Source organism: Aulonocara sp. 'chitande type north' Nkhata Bay, linkage group LG13, assembly GCF_057382095.1.
Source record: "Aulonocara sp. 'chitande type north' Nkhata Bay isolate Kocher_YH1m ecotype deep benthic linkage group LG13, A_spYH_male_GT1.1, whole genome shotgun sequence".
NCBI classification, from domain to species: domain Eukaryota; kingdom Metazoa; phylum Chordata; class Actinopteri; order Cichliformes; family Cichlidae; genus Aulonocara; species Aulonocara sp. 'chitande type north' Nkhata Bay.
This window is the reverse complement of record NC_141356.1, coordinates 13,230,914-13,257,876: the sequence shown is the minus strand read 5'-3', so window position 1 is coordinate 13,257,876 and position 26,963 is coordinate 13,230,914. Positions and strand designations below refer to the sequence as shown.

At 37.9% G+C, this 26,963-nt stretch overlaps 1 protein-coding gene across 2 annotated transcripts in view; it reads left to right on the top strand.

The window, feature by feature from the left end:
* nrg3a (neuregulin 3a) overlaps nt 1–26,963 on the top strand; it is a 350,331-nt gene that overhangs the window by 177,282 nt on the left and 146,086 nt on the right. For both annotated transcript variants that reach the window (XM_086258784.1, XM_086258783.1), the window contains exon 2: nt 24,630–24,759. In XM_086258784.1, the coding sequence (XP_086114910.1) occupies nt 24,630–24,759 (130 nt within the window). The remainder of the gene's footprint in view (nt 1–24,629; nt 24,760–26,963) is intronic.

Genomic DNA, 26,963 nt, shown 5'->3' with positions numbered 1-26,963 from the left:
TGAGGTATTAGTACTTGCCTACTTTATAAAGTATTACTAATGTAGTAGTAATGCTTTATAAACAGTAACTTTTGAAGTACTCCAGCTATGAACCATTGCGTGCTGTAATGGTTCTGACATGGGACAGTTTCCAATTTTGTTGTACTATTGTGCATTATTGGTATGACTGTGCAATGACAATAAAGAGTTACCTCTTATCTCTCTTAACACTTCCTAGTTGTTTGCACATGAATATTAAGTTTAGAAATTGGGAATCTGCTACATATGAACCATGCAAATACTGTTATTACATATAATATATATGAACTTGTTAATCTGGAAAAAAAATGTTGTTTATGAATTACATACTAATGTGTTTTACTGTAGAAGAAATGATCAATTACAAATGTACTAATGCATCACTAACGCTCCATACTGTATGGTTATAAACTGTTACCTTGGTTGGTTGAACAGGCAATTTAAATGGTGGCTTACATGCTTAAATATTCCAGTATTATATTGACTAACCTATTGAGATAAAAGACGTCAGTCACTGCAATTCTCCATTGCACTCTTCAGTTAATATTTTGGTTGGGAAAGTTGTATCTGTAGAAGTCCTCACAATTGCAGAAACACAAAGCTATGTGTGTGCTGTGGCACCACCAGTGAGAAAGGGAGCTGTGAGATAGCAGACGCAGATACAGAGCTTCTCATGTTCAGCACGAGACAGTGTGGTGGGGAATATTCAATTAAATCCTATCAGATATGTATCCGGTGTGTGTATTTTATGCGTGTGGCCACATACCTCCACGCATGTGTGCCGGGGTTTATTGCACACATGTGGATATCTGACACAAGCCATTGTTCTGTAAGAGACGCTGACTGATAACATCTCAGCATAATTGGCCTTTCAGATGCCTTCAAAAAAAAAAAAGAGAAAAAGCTATTATCTCCAGCCTGCAGTGGCTGAACCTACAGATGGCACTGCTTGCTGAAGCTGTGGTCTCATTGTATCACACTATCCTCAGTTGCCTGGAGTGAAAAAGGGACTCTGTGTGTATATAAGTGTTATTTATTCTTATCTCAGTCATGGATAGCTTATAATAGCAATAATGTACACAAGTCTTTCACAAGAGAGTCAAGACTCTCTCCCAGACCACAGACTCATAATACAAGTCAGAGCTTTATTGCTGTTGCTCACTGTGGTTCAAGTGTCCGCTCAGACACATGAAAAATTAGAGGGAACTTTGGACAGGACCCACGCAGACACAGGGAGAACATGCAAACACTGCACAGAGAGGCCACAGTCAGCTGATGATCCAGTTGTGAAGTGACATTGGTCACTACTGCATTACTGTGACATCCATTTCTGTATGTTTAGACTGTTAACCATTTGGCTTGACTGACACATTTTGGATCAGGGTCAACTTTGCAGTGACCACACCCATCTGGGGGCGAGTGTGCGCTGGTTTGGTACAGTAACTGGAAAAAGAAAAATATTGTTTGAAAACCACTGATAAAGAGACGCCAAATTTTGCACCATGATGACTTACAGTGAGCTTTGCTTTTCTTTGGCCCTGTGGTTCCAGAATAGATGTATTTGCTGAAAACAAGAGAGCAAAAAACAAATGAATAAGTAAAAATAAAAGAAGAATGTAGCTGTTTAAACGAAATGTACTTAATTAAACTAGATGAAAGTTGCAAAAGTCCTCTGCTGCTGTAGCACCAACCTAGACATGGGGTCATGATTAGGTAAGGCATGCATGTTGCCTGATGAAGCACATCACACTGGAATTACAAACATATACAACGTTCATACAGTTTCCCGTACTTCTAAGGAAGAAAAACACTATATATCAGAATCTGTGCCATTATTAACACTAATGTATAAATTATAATAAACAATTCCGAAGCAAAGTGAAGGAAAATTTAAGGGAACTGCATTTTGAAATTCTGACAACTAAATTAGATGTTACAATTTCTTACAAAAGGAACACCAAACTGAATATTTTGATTTTAAGCATTTCTTTTTGCACTTGAAGCCGATACTTTTCTTGTTAGGCTTGTCGTGCCACTGTCAAGTTAGTATTTTATTTATCTGTGATCCAACCATCACTATGTCTCCTTCTGAAAAAAAAATATCAATCATCATCTTCATATTTATTTGGAAAACTAGGAGCAAGGGCGATTGTGAGACATAGATGGAAATGGATGATCACAAATGCTCTTCAGAAATCAGATGCATTCTAAAGCCACGCTATATGGAAAAAAATATATATGAGGCATTCGCTTGTGCTATGAAAATGATACCTCCATTCTACCACTGAGCAGGGGGGGAAAAATCCCCAAAGAAAAGGTAATTGATGGATGTCTGCGTGTTTATTTTGCTTCTCGATGCGGAATTTTTAACAGTGATTTTCCACACCAGCAAGCAGTGGCCTCTGAAATGATCCCCTCCTCGCAGTCAGCAAATACATAATCTTCAGACAGTGAAGCTGCTTTGTGGAACGCAAATGAAACACACCTGAATGAATTTTATTAGGGATAGCTGCTGCAGAAGCTCTCTCGAATCTGGACAATCTAATGTCGAGGGATTTTGATATGAAGAGGTTACAGTCACATAGCCTAAATATTTCACATGTGATTCGATTTCTTGAACAATCCACACACTGCAGATCCTTTAAATCCTTAACTATTTGAACTTTTTTTGTAAAATTCCCCCTCGTTCATTCAAATATACTTGCGCTACAACCACTGCCCATGTCAACTAAGAATAATCAATGTAGGCTTCAAGGAAATTGGGAGATTACATATTATGTAGAACATGGTTCACTTATGGAAACCCAGAACTTCAACCAGTATAAAGAAAAGGACTTACTGGTTTGTTTTATTTTCCCTGCTGTCTGTCTCTGCTTCATGGTCTGGAACTTTACATTTTTGGACTGTGTTGACGTATTATCTCAGGAGCTCCACATGGTTTTTAAGGCTACTTTTGATGGAATTTATAATGATAATGTGTGTGTCTTTAAAAAAGGGAAAGTTGATGTCACCTCCACTGACATGGAACGAAAGAAGAGGAACAGGTGCAACCAGCCAATAGCAGGAAATAACCAGTGGATGGTTGTAAATGCTCTGTAGCTGGAGCTAATGTAACATGAATCAAATTCATCTTCTATGTTCCCGTCACGAGGAAGATAAGTCAATCCTTCTTTCCATCTGTAGGAATGACGAATCTGCCGGACATCCATTGCCTTAGGTCGGGATAAGGAGGTCCCTCAGTCTGAACAATGTTGATGTGCTTTAATGCTGTCCATGTGCATGTTGAATTACCTCATTAACCTTTTCAGAACCAGGGCAGGTGAATTATTTACAGGTGTTATAATTTAAAACCCAGGAAGCTCTGCTTGCTGAGAACGTAATGCATTGTCATCCCAGATTAAAGTGTGTAACGGCCTGCTGGTCCATTGTAGGATAGCCCCCCTGGTCTACTCCATATCACCTTTCCCCTTATGCTGGTATAAAGAGTGCATGTGAATGAATGCTCAGTAGATAACTATGAATTACCAACAATGACTTGGTTAATATCTTGTGGGCACCTAGCAATTTGGGTGCGGGGGTGGGGTGGGGGGGTGGCAGTGAAGCATGGACATGTAATAATGATAATACATACTTTCCCTATTGTAAACTTTAAATTCTGGTACTTTTTTTACTTTTTTACTTTTTCATCTCACTGACTGGGTTTGTGCAGAACCTAGAGATATATATAGATATTTCCATATCTAATAGGTGCTTCATTTTTTTAGATAGTTCCACTTTTTTATTAGTTTGCCAATCAATCAATTTCCTTTTCTGTTTAATTACTTTTTAAAATACAGATTTTCTTGGTTTTCCGTGGGATCGTAATTAAAAATAGTCAATTCTACTGTGAAGTTTTAATAAATGATGCTATTTAGTCAGTTATTGATTGTCATTAGTCCTAAATTAAGTCTATCACAGTATCAAGGGAAATAGGGGCCTTTTCATTTGAAAGAAGAAAAACTTCGTTATCATCTATATGAGTAATTATTAAAAGACTGGCTTTGACGTCAGAGCTACAGATAAATGTCTTATTTATACCACACATAAAAAGGAAACCTGATGCTGCAACATTACAAACCTCAATCCAAACAGCAATGACCATCCTAGGAGTGAAGACCATCAAAAGCTGATGTGACATTCCAAAGCTTGGCTAAAAACAGGAAGGTAACAACTCTCTGATCCGATCAAACGCTAGCATCCCCTTATGAAAGCGTAAGGGTAATTATGTGCTATGACTGTCTGTAGTTTTTATTTCGTTGTTTATATATTTTGTCAGTCCTCGTACTAGTATAATGGGAGTTCGATTATGTTGCCAGCAACAAATCCCAGTTGTTTGGGTGGGTGTTGACCTCAGCCAGAGCTGCTGTTTGTCACTCATTATGTTGATATTGTCTATGGATAGAATTTCTTGGTTGAGTTGTTGGGTTCAACTGCCTCAGGATCTTGTCTCTGTTTTTGACAGATGCTGTGGTTCACTTGGCTTCATTGAGTCATGACCTTCACCTTGCAATGTGGTGATTTGCAGCTGAGTGTAAAGTGGCTGGGGCGAGAATTAGGCCCTCCAAGGCTGAGGCCATGGCAGTCAGTTTGAAAAGGGTGGAGTAACCTTATTAAAAACGCATTTCATATTCATTGTTCTGGGTTTGGAATTAGTTGCTAACTGCCTTTAAGTATCATGGTATTCATTCACAAGTGAGAGGAGAGAGGCAGTGACAGAGGACTTGGTCTGACAGCTGATCAGACTTCCTAACCTTCCCTATGGTCCGGAGCTCTGTGTCATGACTGAAAGAATAAGATCACCTGTGAAGGGTGTCTGTGCACAGCCTTAGAGATGGGGCGAGGAGCTCATTCAGGAGGGCCTCAGAGTACAGCTGGTACTTCTCAGTTTTGAAATGACACAGCTGAGGTGGTTTTGGAATTGGACCAGGATACTTCTGGAACTCCATGCAGAACCAGGACACACTGAAGAGATGATGTCTCTGGATTTACAGTTATACTTTTACTTTAAATGATAATTATACAACTATTAATGCTTATAGTAGAAATGTTGCTTGCTAATATTACTGTTGGTTTGCTATTATATTTAAATCTTGCAGTAAACTCTTCTAGGGGTTATTCTTATTCAGATGAATAAAAAATAATAAAATAATAAATAAAAAGATCTATGATCACATTACTGATACAATAAACCACAAACAGTTAAAAAATGTCCCCAGCTGTGGAGCTTGGGATTCAATACCAAGTCGGGATTGACTGCTGTGCAACAAATCAAAAAGTACCTACTGATGTATAATTTCTGGTAAGTGGCTACTTTTCTTAGCAACGTTTATGGACGAATGTTGGTCTTGAAATGTGAAAAAAGCTCAATGTTCAGATTCTACCCTGGTTGAAGAAAAAAAAGCTGCTTAACATAATCAGTTTGGTGATCATAAGGAGCTTTAAAGGTTCCTGTTAAGATGGGAGAAATGTTTGCATAGAATGAGAGCGTGACAATAAAGGTGAAATTATGTGTCACATATCAGATTTGTCAGCATGAGCCCTGTTTATGGTCACAGCTTAAGGGTAGAGAAAAACTACTTACTAGTGTATCATTTAATGCAAAATAAGGCACCTCTTGAGGGATAGTAGGGTTTATAACAGCAAAGCATGTATGCTTTCTGTTATACAAGGCTGCCAAAGGAATAAATTTCCTTTGGTCCATTTTCTGAAGCACTGATGTGTTTTAACAAAAGATTTAAAAAATGCATGTGAATAAATCACACAGTGCCTCACAGGGCTTGTGTGTCTCCTGTATGAATGACTGACAAGGTTGTTTCAAAAGGCAAAGACACAGCCACACATGACTGTTCTGCTACCGCTTCAGCACGCCGCCTCTGTCACTGTGATGGATCTCCTCCACCTGGTGCCTCCCTTTGCTGGCTAGGATCAAAGACAAGGTGTGTGTTTCTTAGTGTGTGTATAGAGTCAGTAAAAAAGCAGAGAGAGAAGAAGAAGCAAAGGATGTGCAAGACAGGAAGTTTGGATATTTGTGTGCACTTGGAGTGATTATTTGGTTGTTTTGTGTTTCACAATAGTTGTGGTCATAAAAGAGGGAGCTCAGGATTCTGTGGGGACTGCATTTGGAGACTGGGAAATTACACAGAAAGGAGAAGGGAATTAATTGTTTACAAATAGGCAGGTGAAATGAGAAAAACTGACACAATCCTCAGTGTTGGAAAACCTAAAATAACAAGACTGAAGCAAGCCAAACAGATGGCATCGTACTGGGTTGAATGGAGGAGTTAAAGCTGATGCTACCAACTTTTAAATGCTCCAGGCAGACTGGCTAGGTACTCCCAGTTGCACTGATTAACTCTACTTACCAGGAACCTGCAAGGCAATACAGAAAAACAATAGGTGAAAGAATTCAGCAGGCTCGGCCAAGGTAGAAGAGCTGTCACAACCCTCTGGGCACCTTTTGGCGCAGCTTTTTTGGAGGAATTTTTAACGTTTTTTTTTTTTTTTTTAAATTTGTGCAGCATTAATGTAAAGAAACGAGGTATTGTAATCCATATCAAAATGCTCAAACCATAACCAAGTACTTTTATTCCAAGTAAAACTCAAGTCAACTCAAAACTAAACAGCAAAAAAGCCGAAAAGAAAGCTTAAAAAAAACCACAATGATGATCCAAATGTACTCTGATTCACCAAAACAGACTCCTGACATTGACTTCATCGTTATTTTAAAGTGGAAACTGTCTGTTGCTGTGTTTCACTGTCAAGGACACCTTGTGCCCTTCGGTGTCTCAGAGATGCCAGCAGCTTTGACAAAATGGCAGTTCTTGATGCTCCCCGAATGAGAATGGGTCGGTGTGACAAACACTAAGAAATCAAGAGCCTATCATCAAAGTAAAACTTGGGTAGAAAAGAGGACAGAGTCTTGACTTGTCAGCTTATACAACATATCATCATTGGTCACTGTATTGTGTTCTTGACCACAAAATTTTGCACGTTTCCAGGTGTTTATCTGTTTGTTTTAGTCTGATTTCTGTTGTGAAACATTCAAAAGATCAAGATTAATTAGCAGATTTTAATACAATTTAATACAATAATACCTTTATTATGCAGCCACTCACATCTTGAGCTTTTTCATGCTTAACCACTGAGTAACAGTTTGGATGATGACACGGCTCAGCAATTCCCCAAACTGGCATACCTCATTAACAACAATTTGAAAAAGCTGTATAAAACAAAGCAATATCCCACCACAGTATGACCTACTTCCTGTACAGGGTACTTAAAATGACATCTGTCTGTTGTCCGACCACAGTGAGCGATTGCTGTACCAAGTCATTGCTTCATTGAATTTTATAGCCCATATTAAGATAATGCATCTGTCCTGCACTCTGAAAGCTAGTAGTGCATTTAGAAAATGGAAAATACATCCAGAAACTAAAATGGGTTTTGGCTGAGCTGATCTACACCGAACTGCCCAAGATTATAGAGCGTGTCATTTTCTGTCTGGGCCACACAGGTTTTTCTTGTTTTATTTTTTTTTTATTTTTTGCTTGTTTATACCAATCAATATGTTCTTCCTTTGCATATATGCATTTCCATACTCTTCCTTTCACTTTTCAGCATAATACAGTAAAAAAAAAAACCAACCCATTAATAAATATAATAGCCTGAAATTTTTTATTCAGTAAAACTATAAATGTATAAGGTATTTCCTTAGGTAAACTATAAAGCATTATGAATTGTTTTGTGTTTAGTAAACATATTTTTGAACTGATTAGCTGCTGCTGTGCATTTAAAGCTACTGCTAATACTGTCTGTTTATTTTCCTCGTAACACTGATAATATTTAAACGTTTACCCAAAAAATACTTTATTTATCTATATATGACATAGATGTCACTGTACTGTGTTCTATATGCCTGACTTTATCTTGGTACACAAAATTACTTGAAGTAATAAATATATGTCATATATCTGATTTGTAAAGTTCCACATCTACAGCTTTCTGTGGGCCACAGTTGGTCCTAACTGATGCCATTATCTCAGGGTGAATTTGATTCCTCCTTTACCTGGGCCAGATGTCAAGTGTGCTGAGACATCTGGACCACTCAAAACATGCAGTAACTGATGTGAAGCCCAGCTGATGACTTTTGTATCACATCTGGTGCAAGCATCATTTGTCCAGATGCCTTAATGTGTCTCCTATGGACTCTGTGGGATATAATGTATATTTGACAAACTGATAGATGATTTGTCAAAAAAAAAAAGTTGTGGCAACTGTTTCTGGTTAATTCACTTCTTTTTGGGTAAAGGAAAAAAACATCTTTGAAGTTATAAAGGATGATATCTATTTAAATTCAAGGTGGATTTGGTTTCTGTCTGTCTGCTGTATTACTTTCTCAACATTCCTTAATCCATTACACTTCAAAGAAAGCACTCACCCACTGCATTTCATTTCTATTATAGAAGTCAGACATTTGGACTGGTCCTTCTGTTATGGAACCATCACATGTCAAAGTATGAAACCAAATGTCCCTGCTTGTTTTACATGCTCATGCAGCAGCTTGGACTTCTGTACCACGTTGTTACTATGCTTGTCATGTAATTTAGTGTATAGCTTAATACACTAAAGCTGCTAGTAAATGCTCACCTATTGTTTTGATTCACAATTCTGTCCTCAGAGAGGGACATTCATGGAAAAAATACATGAACCAGCAAGATAGAGATTAAACACAGAACAAAAGAGAGAGAGACAGGACAGAGTTGCACAAAAGAAGAAATAAAATAAAAACCTAAAGTGTGAGATTAACTTTCTGTTGCTCTTCTCTGACATATGATTGAGATTTCAGCAGGTGACATGCCTTTGAGAAAATAATAGATATTTAGTTCAGTGTGTTTAGCTATCTTTTGTCATGACCTCAGGCTACATATGTTATGCTTCCATGTTTGAGACTTGTGGTGTGTTTTGTAGAATTTGGACTCCATGGAAAACAGATTAACTCACTGTCATGTTGCTTTTTCCACTTGCCTTGCATTGTGCTGTGGCCAACCCGGGAGCAAACTGCAGTCATGGTTAACAGATGTTATAAATAGTGTTTATTTACTGTTGATTGAGTCCAAATCAAGTTAATATTCATGCAGATGTGGCATAAACAAACAAGGGAAAAAGAAGGAAAAGAAACACAGAATGGTGCATTTCTTCTTCCAGTGGGGTTAAAGCTGGTAGTGTGGTTTTTGTCACTACAGCAAATACATTATTGCAATTGCAGAAGAACAGAAAGCCATCAGGGGACTGCAACACTCTGCTTTAAGACTAATACTTAATAAACCTATACAGCCTCCCAGTGACCCCAGTCTGCAGTAAGCAACACACAATGGAGTCCCCATGTCCTATGGGGAGCATCAGTGTTCAAAGATTTGGTGGCATTCACCAAATGTACAGGGGAAATGTCGGTCATGTGTTCAGTTAGTTGCTAAGCAACAAATGAAAACCTTTTCAAAGACATGGGCAATTTGTTATTCTCTGTTTCCATACAGTTGTTATAATTGCCACATTGGGTTTTTCTGAAACGCTCTGTGCTCAAGTGCTTGATTTGTTTTCAAAATGTAATTTCTGGTAGATTATGTTTTTAATTGCACATTTCTAAGAACAGCATTTTATTGCATATTTAGTTGGAAAACACCATCATAGCTGTAGCAACTTGTTTGCTTTTGATACCTTCCTGAGTTTCTGTGATTTCAGTTCATTATCATGCCGCAGCATTGCCCTCACTGTTGAATTCTCTTCATTCCTTACATCAACACTCCATCACATGGTGCAAAATTTTATTTTGGTCTCTTGTCTGTGGACTGAAAATGTCAAGTTTGTTAACACTTCTGGCTAAAGTTCAGTCAGTGATAGCAAAGCTAATATTTCCCGTCAGGTCAGCACTATCCCAAAGAGCCTAACGAGACTTGATTAATCATTATGTTGTGCCAGCTTACCAACCTACACAGGTGTTTGCACTTATTCTGACTGATTAGATTAAAGGTTGGATGAGCTATGCTGAGGGTTACATGAGGTCCCCGGACCGGAAGCAGCAACAACAGGCAGCTGGCATCAACATCTGCCAGAAAAAAAGGTAAACCACTCTGTTGCAGGAATTGAAACATTAAATACAAGTTTTCCATGAGATGGTGGAGAAGAAAACTGAGCCAGAAAGCGATTACAGTAACATTAATTTTATGGTCAGAAATACAAACCTCAAAGGAACACTTATGTTTTTACTTGTTGCATGACTTTCTTTCTGCACAAAAGTTAATAATATAATAATAATAGGCAAAAAATATACAGCTTTAAGGCCATAAAGGAAATGATCCTTAAATAATCTACCTCTCTAGTGCAGCATGTGATCTTGTGAATATTTTAAAGACTCTTTTCCAACTGAATTAAACTGAAAGTTGCTCTCCTCAAAGACCATATTAACAGTAGGAAGTCTTAGATGAAGGGTTAATTGTTGGCAGACAAGCAGTCACGCTTTCTCTCTCTATCTCCCTCTCTCTTTTTGTATGATGTGATTAGAAGCCCACAGCCACTGGTGCCACAGAGCGAGGACAATTGAGTCTGTCCCAAAAGTAATAGCTTCTTCTCAACTTAATTAAGGAAACTCACTCTGCATTCCATGTAAGGGTAGTGGTGGGGGCTAACAAACTGATCATACCATCTGTGTGTGTGTCAGTTTGTGTGTGTGTACACGTAGAAGACATGAATCGTGTCCTGTTTAACAGTCTTTTTCTCTTTAAATGTTGCATTTTTGCACTCTCTGCGATATCGTTTCATGTCAAGTTATCATTGTTAGTCCCTGTTAATTAATGTTTGATGGCATGTCACTGGTAACACTTTATTCTGTGTGTTGACAAGTTATCCATGATGACTGTGAGAAAAACCTCATATAGATGGAAAAATTCAATAAAAATCATATCTATATCTAAACCCTTCTGAGACAAGGCTTCCATTAATAGACCTTTTTAGGATCTAAAGTTACATTTTAAAGCAAGTGACATGTAGAAGCTGTGAGAATAGCTGCATGCACTGGCATTGCTTTTCAGATAAGGAAAAACTCAGCTCAGTTCTTTCTTAGAAAATGTAACATTCTAATGGACATTTTTAACACTGCAAATTCCATTTTTGGGTTTTAATCCAATACATGATCTTTTGATGCAAAAAGAAAGCGATGTGTAAAAATACCGCCGGAACAGACAAACTCCTTTTTCCAAGTCAAACGTTGGGTACTCCCTGTGATTTTTATCACATCTTGAAGTACAATCATCCTTATGTCATTATAGGCATGCTTACATGGATTGTATCAGATGGGAGGACAAATGACTGATATTATCACTTAGAGGACACGCTAGACTAAAGGAAAAAATTGAACATACAAGTTGTAGAAGTTAGGAAAATATAAGTATCGTTTGGTAGCACTTTCTATTACAGTTTGCTAATAAAGTTGTAATAGTAGGGTAACAAAGCAGAACTAAGAATGTAATTACACTTAATAATGTTAATATCCAGTAATATTATGGTAACAACAGTGGTTACAGTAAAGTAATATTACACTGAAATTTATATACTAGTTTTGCATTTTGCAGCTCTAGTTCCTGCTTATTAAACAGAAACTAGCAAGTTTCCATTTATTAATCCAGAGCATTAAACTAGTTGGGAATGTTGGGAACCTAAGGTAACCTTTTCACATTATAACATAGTAATACTAACCAAATATGCTAAAATAGCCAGTATTATCTCGTTATTATAATATTATTACAATTTAAACTCCATAAAAATGTGAAAATTCAAAGACATGGCCTTCATATTTCTAGCAGATTTGCTTATTGTTACCATGGTATGCTAATATTACTACTTGGTTTTGCTTCATGGGAATGTTTTTATTTTCATATTTTTACCTATAGTTTTTTGGACCCTTATTATCCAGTTACATAAACATTAGTGTAATATTACTCAACTGTTACCACTCTTGTTACCACTCTTGTTACTTGGTTATTAACTGTTATTACTTTAGTAACTGAGTGGTAATAACTTAGAAATGACCACATTATTACGTTCTTGTTTCTGCCTTGTTATCCTAATATTACCACTTTAATATGCAGTTGTAACCAAAGTTCAACCTATTATTTTATTAATATAAAATTTGTTGTTGAAATTGATGAAGTTAAACTGAAAGCATTCGCAGGGTAAGGCTGCTCTTATTCAGTACAAGGCATACTGTCAGCCTCAACCTGCATAAAGTTTGTATTTGTTGGCTCCAATGTAGCTCTACTGCAAAAACTACAAATTAAGTTTTTCACTCAAAGAGACCTCGTAGGGATCATGTTTGCCAGTACAGTGAAAAATATTAAGTTACAGTTATTTAGCTCTCTGCATGTACTCTCTCCTTCTTTATGTGCATATTGCTGAAATTATGTTCTCCCATAGCTCATTTGTGTATGCTCAGGCATCATCAGAAGATCAGTAATTGGATTTTCTGTAAAACCTTACTAAGAGTCTCTAAGGAACAGTAAACTATTCATATTGTCAAGTTAATTTGAATGCTCCATGAATAAGAATAAGAAGTTCCAACACTGTTGTTCTAAAATATAACTTGATAAAAGGCCCTACTGAATCACTCTTTAAGTTCTCTAACGAGTTGAATATTATACGTCTAAATACTCTTTTAGGATTGTTCCAGTATGATTAGTGGAGAAATGTAGAATTAGGACAGAAAATTTTCAGAATACTTGCTGAATACTATGCTGCTTCCATGAAAACAAAGTCAGTTTACACGGTGATGGTTGCATCAGCTGATCACATCTAATTAACAAATAAATCGAAAAATACCTTCAAATGATTCTATATGTAAGGTGAGAAAGAACCTTATGAAATGCACATTAATTATATGCACATGAAGAGAAATTTAAATTCCTGTGAGGTGGAACTGACAGAACACATTTTGTATTAATGGGGTTTCAAATATTAATGTTACCTGACATATGCCATGAATTACGCTTGTTTTAAATGATGTTTTTCACCACCTGGTGCTATTGTCAAATGGTGTATGAAGTGCCAGCATCTATGTGAAGATTTTACTAAATAAATGTAAACATTATTGGGATGCTTTATTCAGCAGAGCTGTGGGCTTTGCCAGCATATAAATAGTCTTATTATGGGTACTTGCACACCACTGTATACTCCCAAGTGACATGACAAAGAGCAAATTCTAAAATGTGATTGAGATGATAAAAAATAGTTCTGCCAGCATACACTGCAGCTGTTGATAATGGGATTAAATCACCTGTTTAGGTTTATGTCTTAAGCAAGGGTCGTACATATAGTGTGGGAATGTTTGGTCTTTTATTTTTCCATACCCAAGACAAGCATTTATATAAGATTCTTTCAGATTTAAACATGTTTCTATCCATGAATGCATATGCATAAACATTTCTGTAATTTATTTGTTCACATATAAAGCAACAACTATAATATTCATAGTTTTCATGGGAAACCATATGGAACACTAGCCTGAATTGCTAACTTGCTACATATAAATGAGCAAGTTAGCAAACTCTGTGACGGCGCTCAAGGGTCACTTAGAACTGGACAGAGCAGATAGAGAGAAGTAACCTATGCCTGCAGAACCTGCACCATAAATCACTGATGAGCATTTCCATGCTTTTATGGATGGGGGCTTCCTCCTATGCAAATCTGAGTTTGTGAGAGGGGGGATGCACTGTACACGAATAAAGCAATCTAAGTGTGTGTGAACATTAAGTATTTTGGTAAAGCTGGATAAGACCTACAACACCCATAAAGTGTATCCTATTTGAAGCCAGGAAAAAAAATCACCCCCAAATCCCCACCAAGTTATTTTTACAGAGATAACAGTATTATTAATACTACGAGCTACAGCTGTTAGCACGTGATCCTCCTTATGGGGACCTGATATGTTTAATATGCTGTTGAGAATATAGCCCAGAAGAAGCGTATAGTATAGCTTTTATTTTGGAAAGAGCCATTTCTCTGTAATAAACTCTCTTTTCCAAAGATGAGTGATTTCTCGATCAGATTTATTTTTTCGTTTCAGCAACATTAAATTTAAAAACTGTACTTTTGAGTTAAAATATATATTTATAATTTTAATAAATGACAAATTAAAAAGGCATGAACATTTTTTTGTATCGAAAAAATATCGAACCGTGACACCAAAGTATCGAACCGAACCGAACCGTGAATTTTGTGTATCGTTGCACCCCTAATATATATATATATATATATATATATATATATATATATATATATATATATATATATATATATATATATTATGATGATTATAACAAATTCCTCTTTGACCTCACCTCTGTTTGCAAAAAGGGAACAGTTAATCATATCCTGTACATAGTAAACATGGGTTTTAATTTCAGGTGTATAATTTATACATTTATTTATTTATGGTGGAAAGCTAAAGCTGAACCGATTGGATAAGGGATTAGGAGGGTTCCCGATGTAATATAATCCATTCACTCTAACCCTACCGGGTGATACTTTCATCAGCACTGCACTGTGTGTGTATGTATATGTGTAGGTGTGTGTGTATATATATATATATATATATATACACACACACACACACACACACACACACACACACACACACACACACACACACATATAGACACAGAGGGAGAGAGGTACCTTTTTGTTGCAGTGCAAGCAGAATTTGTAGGGATGATAATGTCAGACAGACATGAACTGTTGGTATGAGCAACAGCAGTGGCTTCAGCATTCACATTCACATTAGCAGCCAGGTTGTGATTATAATCTCCAGTGTCAGAATGAAGCCTGCAGGGATACAAAGTCAATCCAGAGAGAGTGTGCTGAAGCTATCACCTGGAGAGTAATGAATTTCTCTGTTATTGAGCCAGATGGCCAGGGGACGGGATGAGGCCTGATACTTAGCACTATTTATTTGGCAAAGCCTGGAGGTGTCCTGTGAATGCGATCTGAACAGAGAACATGAAGCATTGGGGGGACTTTATTGGCCAGGCAGGGCTGACTGACACACGGACAGATTAGCAGAGGTATAGCGGGCCTATCTGCACAGAGCAGGTGCACTTAAAATGAGCTACTGGAGTGTGTGTTTATGTGACTGTACGAGCCCGTGCGAGGAAAGACTGAGGGAGAGCGGGAGGAAACAGGTAGTATCAGATTTCCATGATTAGCCTGTTGTTGACCGCAGAGCTATCTTGACACACTGCCATTTTGTTTTTGTTTGGCTGTACAGTCAGAGCACGGAGGCCAGCTCACACACATCTATCTGTGCCATGCCACACAGGGCCAAGTATCTGCAATGCAGTGAGCAGTGTGGCTTTGCTCTGCTGCCTCTGTGCAACACTCAAGACTCCACATAGACAGACAAATTGAAATGCACGCACACACACGTGCATACACTAATTAACATTCACATGCAGATACACACAAGCGCTGGACTGAAGGAGACAGCTGCTGTGCATTTACTTCATATGAGGGATCATGAATGGAAATTCAGTGTCATCATAGACAGTAGCATATGTACTATACACTATATATTAATCAACGTTGCACTAACAAGAAGCACTGTTACATATGCTACTGTTACTGATTGATGAGTTACACACATGCACACACACTCACACAGATGTATGCATGGAGAAGCTTAACTTGACTTTCATCTTAACTTGAGATTTTCATCCAATTTGTTTACCTGCCACACAAAAGCTATTAAATCCAATCCAAAGCATCAGCAATGGAGCCATTCAAAGCAATTTTAAAGAGACACATCACATCACAGACTGGTGCTCTTATCTCAAAGAGCTTTGCTATCAGTGAAGATGACTTGGTGGATATTTTTTTGGACAGCTGCTCCGTAAGAGCGAGAATGAGTGGGAGAGAAGTGAGGTGTGCTGTTATCTTTATTGGATCATGCTGTGCAATAATGATATCTTACCACCACCACAGCTATACTCAAGCTATGAGAACAGTGTCAAGAAACTGAATTTGAGAAATGTGTTGAACGTCAATGTCATGGCAAGCTTGATAATGAGCAGAGCTTCTGCCAAAGTATTGGAAGCCTGCTGAGGCTAAGCATTGTCATTTTTGTAGATAAACTACAACTGTCAGGTTAGCTAATGCATCTTTTTAGCCTGTTGCTGTCAAACTGTATAAAAACATCTTGAATGTTAAAAAGAAACAAGAACTAGCCAGCTATTAGGACTTGATACTCTGTTAGCTGATTAGCTGTTAAACATTTTCTGCTGCTCAACCAGCACAAGTCTGGGTCACAGGGAGGCAGTCTAAGCAGAGGAGCACAGATCACCCTTGTTGCTCGCTTATCCAGACAGAGACCGTGAAGTTTCCAAAGCAGCCATGACACACAGCCTCTCCAGCGTGTCCTGTTTCTGCCTGGGGTCTCCTTTACATGCTCAAAACACCTCACCTAGGAGGCGCCCAGGAGGCATCCCAGTCAAATACCTAAACCACCCAACTGGCTCCTTTTGATGTGGAGTAGTAGCAGCTCTACTTCAAGTTCCTACTGAAGGACTGAACTCCTCACCCTATTACAAATGGAGTCCCTACCCACCCTTCAAAAGAAGCTTGTTTGCACCACTTGTGTCTAATATCAGTTCATTTATGTATGCTAACATAGGTTAAATCATTTATCACAATATGTAAAGGATCTCCTTGGTAAAGCTTTGGATTACTTTGTCATAATGCTAAAAAAATATTTGCTTCTTTCTGCCTCCTTCTAAACCTGTGTGTGTCATGCAGTTAGCATTACAGTGGGTGGATAATGCATTAATCAAGTACAATGTTAACTCATGCATCATTCACTCCATTAAAGCTGTTGAGCTCATATTTCCTGACAGAAACACACATGCGCTGCTAATTTAGAAACAGTGCGTTTAAAATGTTACCATTTTAAAACTGGTTACAATTAATCGCAGAAGAAGAAAAAGCCAAACGAACAACGACAACAAACACAGAGTGTGCTCATGGAATTCATGCAGCAGTCCGCTAAGTCAGACAACACATAGATGTCAACAATACAGACTTGACAGCAGTTTCTGCCACAAACATGGAGTCAAACAGAGAGTTGGCACAGTTTTTACACACAGCATTGTGTGTGCAAAGTGTTACATTGCTACAGAACACACTGGTGATTTGTGTCTCCTCTGGAAAGAGAGCTAAAACAGGTTATTTAGATGTTGCACTGTGAGCACTTCGCTCCATGTAGTCCTCTTGGATCAGCTTCTCTTTGCCTTTGCTCTGAATGCAGATTATAACCAGTCCATTTGGCTTGTTTCTCTCATTGTGTTCAAAGTTCTCAGCCACTGAGCAGAATGAGTTGTTTGAAGTCATGAGAGGTTGTTGAGTTAATAAATAAAACTGGAAGGTTTTGCATAGAGGTTCCTTGCACAAGGTAATTGTTAAAAACACAGCTGGGAGGTCGGCTGTTGGTGTTTTAGAATTTAGCCAGGCCCAGCATGCACTGGTCGGTCGTTGTGGGTATTTTCGATTTAGCCCAATTAGCTTGGTATACTAAACCCGTGATTATTGAAGAACTGCCAAGACCACAAAAAAGTCCTTCATTAAACTGCGTTATTGTGTATTTTGTACATTTTAAGCATCAGTCTATCCCAGATGTGCACATATTTTAAACATTGTAAACATTTTTATGATCAAAACATAAAAAACCAAGCTGTCCAACACATGAGCTGGATAAGTGATTTAGCGTATCCAGCAATAATTGCAGTACTTGCAGTGTGTTGACCTCACAGGAGTGACTCTTCTCTTTGTTTTAAATACAAACATATATAGTTCAGTTGTTTTTCATTGTCTGTTGAAGATGAATAAAGAAATTAAGATTTTATGTAATTTTCCCAAAAAAGAGAGGACACATTTCTAGTGTCTTTGTTGTTGAAGTGATGAACTGATGGGCTACAGATGGTCAGATAGGCAGTAAGCAGGACAAGAACAGCTGAATGGAATGAAAAAAAGAGGTGGGAGCAAAGAAGAAATATTTGTTCTTTTGACTACTGTTTGAAGGATTGTTTGCTGAGCATGCCTGCAGTGTGTTTGAAAAGTGCTTTTTTGATTAGGAAGACTTCAAATTGATTGAAATAACCCAGAAGTTTCTGCCAGCTATGACAAAAGCTTGTATTTTTACTAGATTTTTAGATTTTACTAAAACAGGCAGCGGCTGAATGACCAGTTTTACTTACCAGAGCAATTTCATAACACTTTGCGGAGGAACTTGACATGAATGACGGTAGCGTGATGGTGAATCGAATCATGTTGAAGAGGAAGACAACTGGGAACACAAATGGTCAATTAGTCATAATCATACACAGGTATACAGGATTTTAAAAAAGGAACAAGAGTCTGCATTTTCTTTCTATCATTTGAAAGCAGAGATAGTGGTTACAGCAGCACTTCAATCAACATTAGGTTTCTAAATGGAAATTTCACTCCTCACTCCCCCACGGTGCTTTGAGCCTCAGTAGAGGTATAGCATATCATGGTATATATTTTTGACTGCAGTGAAAACTATGTCTAAAGTTTAAGACATAGACAGTTTTGTATGATCTGTCGAGAGCGATGTAAATGACTCCATAAATCAACATCTGTTGGAGGAACAGAACCATCTGAGTCTTCATGCATGGTTCTTTTTTATTTGTCTTTAACACCTTTCAGATGGTTTTTTCATAAATGCGCAGTGTATGAGCCATCAGATGGCGTACGCTGTGTGTTATCAATTAAAGACACCGCCTAGGCATTGAATGAATAAATACTCTCATCTGTTTTAAACAGGGAGTGTGAACATAATCTAAATATCAGCTTCACTGATTCAATTATCACAAGCAGTGACTCCAAGTTATGGAACCAGTTTCAAAAGTAAAATTTATGTTTACTTTTTCTTCTTGACAACTGCTTATATACCTATGTTCATTTTGTGGAAATTCGTTTAAAACAAAAAAGAAAATATAGTATAAAATATCATTAGCACACACCAGACTTATAAAGGCATACTGACACTTGTCAAGCCCAGTAATGTCATGAGTCAGTTCTCTAGAGCAACGTCCTCCAACTCAAACAACAAAGTCCTCTAGAGTGTCCAGTAGAAACAGGACAGCAGCAGTACTCTTGTCTCTGACTGCTGACTGATGAAGTTGCCTAACGATACCTTTAACAGTGTAAAAGAACTGTGTTACTACTACCTGTTACATTCAGTAACCCTCCGTTCTACAATAGAAAACCCCATGTATCCATTTTTGTTAGTCTTTTTTGTGTAGTCCCTGTTTCTGACTATTTCCACTCCCAGCACAAATCAATAATCAGGCAGGGTAGAAGCAGCTTGCCCGAGACCTTTGCTATCAGTTAGCATGAATGCCTTGCTGGCAAGCTGTTGGTCTGCCACTTGGGAGAATTGTCAGCCAGGAAGTACACTATTACAGGCCTCCTCATGGGACCTCTGTGCTTCACCCACAACAGCCACATCTAGGTATTGGTACAGATGCATATGGTGGAAAACACATGAGGGTAGACAGTGTCAAGAGTGATTAAATATTGCCAAAGAATGTTACATATCAGCTAACTAATGCTAACCATAATATAGGTCGAGGAAGATTGCCCCGGGTGCATTCAGACAGTTATATATGGTTATATAACTACTGCCTTCACTAGCAATGCATGCTCACCACATCACATTACAAAGATAACACAGATTATTCCCTAATCAGTGCTTTGTTGATAACTGTAAGTGCCTGATAAATTATGACTTGAATATAGCTTAAGCAGATTTTTGTATAGCTGGCATTTCTCTTTTTCAGATAATGCATTCAGAAAAGTTTTGCAACAGCAGCAAAGAGAGAATTTGTGTTTTCATTTGCAACACTTTGGAGATGCTCTGTTCTGTCTAGACTGCAGAATTGTTGACAATTTAACCAACTGAACCGCCTGCACTAAGCAATATTATATATGAATTTATTCAAATTTATTGTAACAATGAGGAGAACGTCTGAGTTTCTTTCTTTCATTTATGGTTTGGTATGTAGCTCTGTTTTACATGTCTTTGCATGTCACACAAAAAATGAACTATCCAATATGGCATGGCATGTTTTCTATAACAGTAGTGAGGAAAAAGAGCTGTAAATGAGGTCTGCAAACATAACTTTGTTTGACCATTACCTTATGAATATAAAAAGGAAGGAATTTAATTTGGATTGGAGGCCAACACATCCATATTGAAGGGATTTTAGGGCTAATAGTGGTGCTTATGTCCTGAAAGTGCCCTCTCATCGTTTCTCATTTTGAAGGGAAATATTTGAACTACTTAATAAGTGGCTGCTGACCACATACCCAAGGGCCTATTTTTAGCCTACGTCAGCACTTGCTGTTAAAAGACAGAGGGAATGGTGGTTCAAGTATGAGAAATTATCCTACCTGTGCCAAACTTATATGGAATACACAACAAATAAACAAAAAAGGGAAAATGGCTTGGGAGAGAGATTTTACTCACTGCTGATGGTTGAGCATCGTGATTTAGCATAATGTTTAATGTGCAGGATCGCCTTAGAGACTTAGGTGAAGACGATATAAGTGAAGCTAATAGAATAAGCTTGCCTCCTAACATAAAGTTATTCTGAGTAAAAAGATGTGAATGAAAGTACAAGATCCGTACAGGAAAAATAACAACACCTGGGCACAAAATTCCAAAGTCTGACTTTTTACTCTATTGCCCCTCCACTTTTATATAGGATCATTTTTTGATTATGTACATCCTTACAAAGATGCTACTCTCCAGCTCAACCACACTTAAATATTACTCCAAAGGGATAGACTGGGGATTAAAATGCAACAGCAGGAGGTCTTAACAGTTTCTCTCTTCTGCTTAAACTCTTTACCCTCTTAAGAATTCTACTTCCTGTTCTGAGCTGGTATTACTGTTAACAAAGTCTAGCCTTAAGTGTAGGGGGAATTTTTTGAAGGATTCATAATTCTTAGACTTTTCTTAGAGTTTCATCACTGGGAGCATTTTGTTTTGCAAATATGGCTACAAATCTCTGTAGCAGCAATGTCTTACTTTGCATAAAACATACATGGTGATGAAATTTATAGTGTTAAAGTAGCAATATTAGAATTATTAGTATTATTTGAAGTAGACAAGCTGAACTTCTGAAATTCCTTCAGTATATGTCCCCCCCCCCCCCCCCCCCCTCCCCCTGTTGATCTGGATTTCCAAAGTCGTAGAACAAAAATGAAATCATGAATACTGCATCACCTGCACTTACTGGTGGTTTGATATCCTTCTAGCTAATCTCTTCTCATCTTGAAGTGTCTACTGAAGACATCTGTGTCATAGTTAGAAGTTCAGAAAGAAAAAAAAAAAAAAAAGAAGTTCAGAAAGGACCCTGATTGCTCTTTTTTCCATCATTAATTCTGTAACTATTACATAAATGGCTACAGCTTCCTCTACTCCACAATCAAGCAGCGCTTTGATGCAGAGGTGAAAATCAGCAGCTTTCTTATTCCTTCCTCATTTTCTTGCTTGTAATCAGTGAGAAGGAGAGAAGGAGAGAAGGAGACAAAGGAAGGAAAAGACGAGTTGAAGTGGAGGGTTGTGTTATCCAGCACCCAATGGTTTATTGATCCTTTCGGGGCCTCTCCAACCTTCTCTTCACATCATAGTGGAGTAAATTGGACTGTTTTCTTCTGTAGTGATTGACGCCTGATGTCTGCGGGCTATGTTTTTAAACTTGCATTGATATTTCCAGCAGACTGAAATTACTGTTTTCAGTCTACTCTGGCATTCTTTAGAATGATACAATTCTTTGAGTGCATACAGTGTCTGAGCTGACAGGTGACGAGTGTTAAGCTAAACAACCTACAGTGCATTGTGACAACTCTGTCAACAAAAAAACCAAAGGGAGACGATGACAAATGGCGCTTCTGTCACTTATCGCAAAGACTAACAAAACAGCATAACCCAGTCCAAGCATGAAATCGTGTGTGGAAGAAAATCCTTTGTTTCAAAAAAGATCTAGTGTTGCAGACTGAGTGCAAAGAAAGATTCAGCACCGTTTTGTGGTTCAGGCCTTTGTTTTAATGTCTCTGTGGGCAGGATGTGCTCCACTGGAAGGCGAGGCATCTATGTCTGGACATACCCAAGGAGATAGTTATTGTGAATTCTCTTACAATCATGGCTTCTCTTAATCTCTCTATTTGTCCTTGTCTAGTTGAAATGCTGTTTTCAGAATGAATTCATTCTCACCGTTACCTTGTGAATCCACAGGATGCGAACAGCAAAATAATGCTGCTTTCTTTCCTGCATATGTTCTCTCTCCCTAAACCTGCTTGCCATGATTGAACAATATGTGTTTATTATATTTCCCAGATTATTCAAATGACACTGGTGACTTTTTTAGATCTTAGCCACAGAGCCAGAAACTTCGACACTAACTGGTATTGGTTAAGGCTTTGGTCATGCCACTGGGTACAACCACTGTTTGCATTGTTTTGTTGTTTTAGAGGAAGTGACAGCTTCACTGTCAGGGTTAAGAAGACCTCCCTGGATGATTAGAGAACTCTAACTTTTGTCCGTAGCACCAATTGTTTTCAAGCTCAAGCTGAAACCTTTTCCCCCTTTTTGTTCTTTTCTCTTAATACTAATCGCTATCATCATTATGTGTGGATTTTTAAAGCTAAAATTTGAAAACCATCTGAAACCAGTCATGGTAATTTTTTTCATATTTTACCCAAAGCTGGGTAGTTGTTAAATTGGATACACTACAATTTAGTTTAGACAACTCTAAACTAAATTGTAGTGTATCCAAACTTCAAATGGCAAACTTCAAATCCTGTCAACCCAGGTAATAACAGGTCGGTATTTAAACTGAAACAGATATTCAGAAATATTTATTTATTTGTAAATAATTCATTACTCTGTACGTGCTTTTCATGTCAGCCTCGGATCCGGCGTTGAGCGCATATCGCCATGTTGTCCAAGCTACTGGAAACCTCAGTTTACCCCTTTCCTTAGTTCCCGGTTCAACTACTAACTTTAAACCAGTCTCTCATCTGCTAATTATCAGTGGTTGCAGAATATCCCTGGGGTCTGATCAGCACCTAGCGTCTCATAAGCCAACCCACCACTCAATCCTGTGGTGCCTCATACTGCTGATTAAGGGATCTGAGCCCATACAAAAATAACTCACCTCTAACTCACCTCCACAGTCCTCCCCTCTCCTCATTTCTTGATTGAAAAATCTTCAGTTCACTTGGATGTATCTTCCACACATCATTAAAGAACAACCTAATACAGTGATCAGTACTCTTGTGGAAGTAACAGCATCCTCTAAGTAAAACTGATTTTAATCACTGAAGCATAGTGTTCTGGTTCATCACAGTTCATCTAGCTACTTTAAGAAAAACATAGCTGGGATTCTGCTAATGAGAGCCCTTAGCAGACTCATTTTTCATTTGTAAGCACAAAGGAAAGAGTCAGGAGCCCAGTCTGGTATTAATAAATCTGCAGATCAGATTTCTCCCTGCATCTGAAAGCTTGATCGGCTCCATCACAGGCTTTCTAATCAATGCTGATCTTATCCTCAACCAGCAATAAAATGCCCATAACACCATTATTTCATTGATAGTGCATTTTTCTTTCTCTTGAGAAACTGTTTGTTATTAACTGGAGATTATGTATCGGAATTTCAGGAGCAGGACCACGCCTCCAAACACGCTCCTTCTGGTTGTCATCTATATAGGTTCCCCCTGTTCTGCAAGCTGTTCATTCTCGTTTACGTGCCCCTCCCTCCCTTGTTCTCAATTCTTTAACTTCTTCATTTCTATGTAGTGCATGGGGATCTGCCAGGCCCGGGAGCCATCGCCAGTTCCCTTCGAGGCCTTCCCCAAACCGCAGCTCAATTCATGTCAAAGCATTCACTTTTACCTACTAAAACGCTGTCAAACCTAAGATGAGGACGTCGGTCCAGCTAGTGAATTTCAATTATGAGGTCATTTATTAATATACATCGAGCAGATTCCCTTAGATTTGTGTACTACGCACAATCACTCACGCAAGTTGTGATAAATCACTGGAAGAACTGATGTTCTCCAACAGCATTACTGCAACTATAGAGTATTAATCATAAAGAGACAGATTATTACCTGTCCTCCATCCATCTTTTGCTTGTGACATCGCAGGGTCTAAACAAACAATCGCATGTTGGTTTTATGTTTGGCACAGACAAACTGTTCTTATGCATCCTTGGCTGGCGCCAAACAATTCTGGTATTTTTCTACTGTAGTTCAAGATAAAACCATGATTTATTTGAAGACACGGCGAGTGAAAATGAGGTCCTCTCTACGTGTACACAGGTATTTTAGTAAACTTAGCTTATTCTTGTTTTAGTTGGGTAAAAACTGAGCTTTTGAAAAACTCCCTACAGGGTGAAGGAAGGACACCGTGCTTGTGACTGACAAGATTTTCTTTGTTTGTTCTGCAGCATCTCCAACTGTCCCTCCGCTACACTCGGAGCATTTCAAGCCCTGTCATGAGAAGGACTTGGCCTACTGCCTAAATGGTGGCGAATGCTTTGTCATCGAGACACTCAGCGGGCCTCACAAACACTGCAAGTAAGTGATAATTTATTGAAATACCTCTGCTTCTTTCCTTTTCTTATGTTCTCTTTCCTGCATCCATTCTCCAGAGATTTATGTTGTGTCTGCTCGGTATATGGTTTGTTGTTCTGACATTTAGCTGTATACTTTGGATTAGATACTTGGTATATCATCATGCTACATATATTAAAAGTGATAATCAGTTAAAGGACATGCATACAAAATAGGCAGTTTTTCCTGTCTCTTTTCTAAAGGATAGATGGGTTAGGTTTTGTTCAGTGGTGCATATCTGGTGTAAATATGTGTGACGCAGCTATACACCAAATTAGGGCAGAGCAATATGGCCAAAAATATTTATCACGATACACATTTGAAAATTTGCGATAACGATATAACTGACGATATAATTGACACGAGACAAGATACTTTACAACTCCACAACTTTATTAGTGCAACCCCCCCCCCCCCCCCCCCCCCATTAAACCTTTAAAGCCGGTCGGTTTGCGTAACTATTTTTAAATCCTGGTAGAACTGCAACCACATAAGCTAGCGCAATAATTTTTTTTGCATATGAAACCGGAGGAGTTGTACTTACATCTTATGCCATCAGCTTGTCCTCGGTCACGGTTTCCTTCCACATATAGCTTTGAAAGAAATTGCATATTAACCACTTGCAGCAACAAAAACATAATATTCCAGAAACACGCTTTGCTGATCCGAGCAGCTGTTCGTAACACTTCCTACCTCAGAATAGACATCAGCGCAAACTACCGCATGTCCGCCATTACCTGCCTGGAACTGGAAGTGAAATCATTTTCGCGGAAATGTAGTTTTTTTTTTTTTTTTTTACCTTCAGGGCCTTATAAGACTATACTGGTGTTTTTAAAAGTTATGTTTGACTTTATGACTTTCTGTATCGTTCCTGGGATGCTTAGAACTCAAATTGCACTGCTGGAAATAGTTTATTTTGATGCATATGCTGTTTTTTTGCAAATTTGCATTATAATATTTATTTTCGTTTTTCCTGCATTATATAAAAATTGGTGTATTTAAAAAAAAACACTATGAAGACACTCAAAATAAATTTCCTGTGGTGGGTAACTATTTTGTGCAACTTTTTTGTATTTACAGTTTTGAGGGATAAGCCTCTTAAATTTCTCTAACTAGAAATATATGTTAAAAAAAACCCAAAACGATTTTCAATTTTTTGTAGTTTATTGCACTTTTTTGCAATTTATGTAATTACTATGCACTTAATGCAGACATATTATTAAAATTTGGGCTATAATGATTGTATTGATGTATAGCAACTTCAAATGCTCCCAAAAATGGCACTAAAAAATGTAAAAATATAATATAAGCTCTGGCGGACTTGGCTCTATGGTAGGTCTTAAAGGGTTAATGTATTTTCACTTGAACAAGCAGCAGTTTTTTTATATGCATTAAAGCTATATAAAAAACTTAACAGTGCAAATGCAAATTCCTTGCTGACAGTTTAACTAAAAGATATTTCCAGTGGAAATTGGCCGACATATCCTCAGCATAACGATGTATAATATCCACATAACTTAAAAAGAGGTTATACACACACAATACGGTAATATTATGTTAAAGCAAAGTCCATATTACTGACTAGGGTAGCCGTAATGCTCCAACAATCAATCAAGTGGTATGGCTTCATAGCTTCGTACTAAAACATTTTTTGACAGATCTTTGAGCGCCGTGTACCACATAACATCGGTTCGAGGTCAGTAAACACAACCAGAATTCATACATGAGGTGCACCAGATTATAAGGGGCTCTGTCGATTTTTCAGAAAATCAAAGGATTGATTTTAAGTGTGCTGTATTTTCCGAAAAACACGGTAATAACGACCGCCCGCTAGCATGCTCTGTCAAACATTGTGCTTTGGTGTGTATCTGATAGACGAAAGCCAAACCAGTTCCACAACCACTGAAGTTGCACATTTTTACAAACCAATTCTGGTTCATCCGTTTCATTCAACTATCTGCTTTCACCCATCTCATTCTCCGTCGCTGCCATGCTTTTCCACCATGTGCGTATGAAAACAAAGGTACTGCGAATGCATGTTTTAACCATATTCTATCGCGATATTTAATTTTCTTATCATTGCCTAACATTATACCAGTATTACTGTGAATGGTATGATATGGCCCAGCCCTACACCAAATATAATAAAATATGCAACAAGTTAGAGA